Here is a 6,000-nt window from a genome sequence, read left to right as displayed (position 1 = left end):
TTCTAAGATTGAGCGTAATCGGAACCACACAATTTTTTTTTATTAGGCCATTATTACAATTTTGGTGGGGACCCTGGTAACATACGGGAATCTGATAAAAGATGTACAGTTTTCTTTAACTAGCATCATGACTTTGGTGGGAAAAATCTACCTGGGGAACACCAATAGACTTTACATACATATCAGTACATTTTACCCTTGAAAAGGGTTTGTTTTTACCTGTATCTTCTGGGAGATCATCACATTGTAACAACCAAGTTATGTTACTTTTGACATAATTACCTACATATCAGTATGAATAATAACCCTGGTAATAAAATGTCACAGTCAAGAAGAGGAAACACCTACAAACCTGTCACAGACCAACACACCTCTCAAAGACCTACTTACAAATACATACACACCTCTCAAAGACGTACACAGTGCACTCTCTAAGCTAATTTGACGTGCCACTGAGGCACACAATTTCTAGTGACGCACTGAAATGTGGTGTACCTGTATCTCTTACTACGTGGTGACTCACAAGAAATGCCAGTTTTTTTTATCATTTTGACTCGCAACAAAATTTGGCTATCATTAGAGGGCACACTGGCTGAGGCTACACCTCTCTCAAAAACCTACAAACTTCCCACAGACCTACTTACAAATACATACACACCTATCAAAAACCTATACACACCTATCAAAGACCAACATACAAAAGTGTTGAACAGCACACTTTCTACATTAACAAGTGTTTCATCATCATCACAAACCACAAGCCTCTTTTACGACATCGTCCAAAACGTGCCATCAATCTTATTAATTTTCAGTGTCGCGGAAAAAATATCAGCTCTGGTTTGCGAGAATGGTGTTTAATTGGATCTAATCTAAGAACTTGAAGTAGCCTAGAATACAGGTGACTGGGGTTTTTGAGTTTTGTTGATGGGGAAAAAACGAATTCAACCCCCCCCCCCCCCCTCATTCAATGGATTACAGGTTAAACTTTAAAATGTGTTGAAATTAAGTACATTTTACCAGACCCCTCTCCCCTCCTCATTACCATAAATTAAATTTAATGGGACAGAATGTTGTAAATTTGTAGCCAGTAAAACAAGGGTCAAATATCACACCACAAGATGGTGGGAGGGCTAGGAATAGAAATATGATGGTAGAATTCAAGTGAAGTATAATTTTGACCTCTCAATACAAGGTTAACAAATACAAAACACAAATCAATCACTTTTTTTATTGTTCATTGGAGAAAATTTGATGTATAGGAGTGTTGTTTGTCAAAAAAGTGTCACATAAACTGATATTTCAATTGTTGTACTGTTTACAATATTACTGACAAAGTGCTTGGACATGTCATAAACTATTTCAAATGTCTATTTATAGCGATATTATCCTTGGTCTCCTATCCTCCCCATTGTTCAAACTATGTTACTAAAAACTGGACACTTTTCTTATAAATTTTAGTGATCAGAACCGTATTAACACTATTAAAGGGTCTATAAACATGTTAGCTGAAACTGTGTTAACTTGTAAACGACTGCCTTGGTCAACATGGTGCCATGTCTAGGACTTCAATCTCAGTTGTACACTTGTTCTTGTACACCTGTAGTCTAGTGTAGTCTGGAGGCTAGGCCAATATGGTCTTTAACTAAACTGTGAGTGGAGGTGTAAAAGGTAATGATATCGTATAGGAACTAGACTAGTGAGTGGAGGTGTAAATGGTAACAATACTGTATAGGAACTAGACTATGTGAGTGGAGGTGTAAATGGTAATGATACCATATAGGAACTAGACTAGTGAGTGTAGGTGTAAATTGCAACGATACCATATAGGAACTAGACTAAATCTAGTGCTATCTTTCATCAAATCTTTCACAGCTCTCTTTCTCTTTTTGAGACCACATTGGCATCCAGACTACTGTTCTTCAGTAAAGTGTGCATAACAAAATTCATCCACACCTTGACCAGCCAAGTCTCAAATACAAAACTTCTCATTAAACCTAGACATTATAGTACACACTACGCTGGGAAGTGATTTTGCTTGACCATAACAATGACATACTTTGCAATCTAATTTTGTTACAATCAATCTCCTTACCAATAGATCTAACAGGGTACTCTCTTGGAACAAATATCAGCTATTTTGTCCTTGGTGACACCTTAGACATAAGATAAGAAAATTCTGTCCACAAAATGTGCTGTTAAATCCATCAAAATGAACACAAACCTGTACTATAAGTTATGTTAACAATAAATTACACAAAGAATTTCCTAAAATCCAAGTCGAGAGTATTTACTTATCCAATATTTGCCAGGTTTACATGCTTTTTATTTTTTGTTCTACAAAATGTTGTCATTATTTGTACTCCTCTCATTTCAAAATTAGATGGCTGACTCACAAATTTGTTACCAAGAGATCTGCTGTGTATGTCAGAGTTTTAGCCCAGCGACTTGGTTATCTGGTTTGACAATGCCATTCACCAGAACTTTGCAATTATGTTGTGTCAGACAGCCAAGTGTCCATGCTAGAGAAGTTAAAATGCTGACTATAGTCAAACTAGGCTGGGTCGGACTTACTGTATTACATCTATGCCAGAATACTACAAATTATGTTCTGTCAGAGAGCCAAGTCTCAGGTCTAGAGAAGTTAAAATGTTGACTATAATCAAACTAGGGTGGGTCAGACTCACTGCTGCAACATCTACGCCAGAACAATGGAATTGTGTTCTGTCAGATCGCCAAGTCTCTGGACTAGAGAAGTTAAAATGCTGACTATAGTCAAACTAGGCTGGGTTGGACTCACTGCTGTTACAGCTATAAGAACTTAATCTCATTTCCCCTGACTGTTTATAATAACTATATAGATAGCAACATGCTGCTCGTTTTCCACAGACATAAAATATTCGTCAATGAAATTATTATATTTCCACAATGATAAGGGATATGTTGCCACATGAATATATTTAAAACCTTTAAAACATTGATACATTCCGAGGTTTTAAATCTGCTGTTTCCATAGCGAGGTGATTCAAATAGAAAACTCCCTTGAAATTTACAGATTTTGAGACAAAAATTATTCAAATTTATCACAACTGAAATTACTGTATAAATTTGAATTCATGTCAAAACTACAGTCTTCATGATCTTACAAAGAATTCATAAAAGAGAAACACAAAAGTGATATATTCCAAAATGTGTTGTTTATAAATTTTAGTTACATTTTGTTGAATTGAGAGAGAAGATATAGTTACAAATGTTCCTAGATAGAAAATTTTGTTTGGTTATATACTCTACTTTTCAAGGGCAATTTTGTTGCATATTTCTTTAGTTTGTTGTTTTCAAGGACAATTTTGTTTGTTTCTTTCATTTGTCAAGAATTCATCACTCTTCAAAACATGGTGCTCCTACTTATTAGCAACCACAAACTGACTATCAGTTTTCTGATTTTACACTTATTTGCTATTTGATAATGTCAATGACACCACTTTTTAACGTCTCATTGTCCTCACAATGCTTTGTCCTTCTTACACAACACTCTGTGTCCTTCAACATATTTCCTGACTGACTGGACAGATAGGTTTCCTGTTCTCACACACTAAACTAGGTCAGTGTCAAAACAGAATTTCCAAAGGTCAAAGGCCTTGTGTCAAAGGTCACAGCTCTAAATCAATCACCAATAAAATTAACAGTAGATACTGTACCCTAGTTTCAGTAAACAACTCTGTCATAGTGACTCACTGTGGCTATGTATGTAGCATGACAAATGCACAGACCGCAATCCACATAGCAGAATGGTTACGAGACTAGCCCCCTCTAGTGGCACCTGACAATGCGGCTCATACATGGAATTCAGAATTTCAGTACCTGTGTTTTATGGCATACAAAGGTGCATTTTATGCTGAAAGAATGTAAAATTGGATATGATACAATCAATACTGTTCTCTAAGCCATAGAGGATTTAATAGTTCAAGGTCAACAATTGTTTGATGTTTGCTATCAAATTACTACTTTTAATAGTTAATCTAACTGAAATAAAAAAAAGAATTAGTAACAGAACCACCTTGAAACTGTAGTTCAAACAACACCTTCCTTCTAATTTAGGCAAAATAAAAATAAATGTTTGTTTCTGATAACATGGCTTCAGAAAACATAGGGTAGGTAGGTAGGAATTTTATTTTATTTTATTTTAAATTTTTAAAAATTAATTTGACCCCAAGATAAGATTCTCATTGGTCACAATACTTCCGTGAGAGTTTGATGAGGTGTAAAAGAAGTAAATGAAGACAATTAAATGTTAAGTAGACAAACACGTTATGCAAACTGTACTGTTATAGTCTAAAAAGACATGTTTTCTCTCTGGAATACAATTTTTTTTAAAGTGACCACAGATGAGGCAAAGACATGAAGGTGTACACAGAAATAGAAGTAAATTGTTACCATTTTACCTTTTTGCATGCAAAAAAATGTTTAGGGTCAGGGGCTTAAACTAGGGTCAGTGAGGATATCAGAAGAACATTATTTTTTTTTCATTTGGCCTTATTTATATATTGTTTTGTCCTCTCTTTCCTTTCCATTTGTCTGACATACACTAGTCAATATTCAGTCTATCAGTTTGATACAAACACACTACAAATCACATTGACTTATTTCTTGACTCGACTACTTCTTAATAACTAATTTTCTGTGGTCCTAGCCAGAAATTTGATTTCAAATTATTTTAATCCTCTATCCTTGACCCTTGGTTTCTAAAATTTGATATTTTGTAGATTAGTATATAATATTTTGTATATCTATATTTATTCTGGCAATAAAAAAAAAATATTATTACAGCTGTGGACATCCAAGTGTGTGAATCCCCTGGTGTAACTAGGCAGACTAAAATTGATTGTATAAGGTTGATTTCAGTCAGTAAATGACAATGTGGTATTTCTTATCTTATGTATTATTATTTTTACATGCAAGATTTACATAGAGAACTTTTCTATGACCAGATAGTATGACAATTCTTGATTTGGAAACACTGAGTCTTGTGCTTCGTATCAGATTTCTCATTTTTCAGTAACTTTGTAAGCGAGTATGGCAGTATATTGAATCTACATTTTCTAGTTTACTATGTCATCTTGAACATGATACAATACACCAGAATAGTGCAATACATAAACTCACCATTCCTTCTACAATTATGACAACGAACATCCAACCTTTCTTGCATATAAACTACCCTCTAATGACATCCATACATTTATTACAATAAGTACGACACATACATACATGTATACTGCCCTCTAAAGACATCCACACAATTCTTGTCTTTTATAAAATGAGCCACATGAGCACATGCACGTACACTGCCCTCTAACCAGTTTGCATACCATTCTTTTGTTTTTATAACACTGAACAGAATGAGTACTCACATCATCTTCTTCCTTGCCTTTACCCTTTTTCTTTGGTTTGAGTGGTTTGTCGTCATCATCTGATGACAATGTTGAATCCGATGATGACTCACTGGATATGTACTCCTTACTTTTATAGTTTGCTCCACTTCCTGCTGTGGATTTCTTTGGACTCTTGGTCGGAGACTTGGAAACTACTGCCTTCTCTTTCCTTGGTTTAGAACTACTGCAAAATATTCAAACATTTGTGGTTTAGAATTTTGCAAAATCTTCAATACTTTTTTTTTTTTTTACATTTGATACAATCCATATTACAAGAGAAAGTAGGACTGAATTATGTAAACATTTCAACATTGTAAATGCACACAAATCAACTCAAATTTCAGATTTTTAAAATAAAGATTTTTTGCAAATATTTTGATTTTAAAAAAAAATACAACTTCTTCACAAGGTTTTGACCTACCATAGAACAAGGATTTCAGAAACAAGAAACTGACTAATCCAATCAACGAGTACCATTTTGCCTATTATTGCATTTGACAACACCTGCTAAGCTATCTAGCTACTTACCTTTACTACATACAGCAAAGACTTTTCATACATATTTGACCAG

The 6,000-nt window shown here is 34.5% G+C and overlaps 1 protein-coding gene across 2 annotated transcripts in view; it reads right to left on the bottom strand.

Moving 5' to 3' along the window:
* LOC144448836 (FACT complex subunit SSRP1-like) overlaps positions 1 to 6,000 on the bottom strand; it is a 28,128-nt gene that overhangs the window by 11,275 nt on the left and 10,853 nt on the right. The window contains exon 16 of one of the 2 annotated variants that reach the window (XM_078139143.1): positions 5,409 to 5,613. In XM_078139143.1, the coding sequence (XP_077995269.1) occupies positions 5,409 to 5,613 (205 nt within the window). The remainder of the gene's footprint in view (positions 1 to 5,408; positions 5,614 to 6,000) is intronic. The other variant, XM_078139144.1, reaches the window with a different exon arrangement.

Source organism: Glandiceps talaboti, chromosome 18 (assembly GCF_964340395.1).
Source record: "Glandiceps talaboti chromosome 18, keGlaTala1.1, whole genome shotgun sequence".
Taxonomy (NCBI): Eukaryota; Metazoa; Hemichordata; class Enteropneusta; family Spengelidae; genus Glandiceps; species Glandiceps talaboti.
This window is presented reverse-complemented; position numbering and strand designations above follow the sequence as displayed.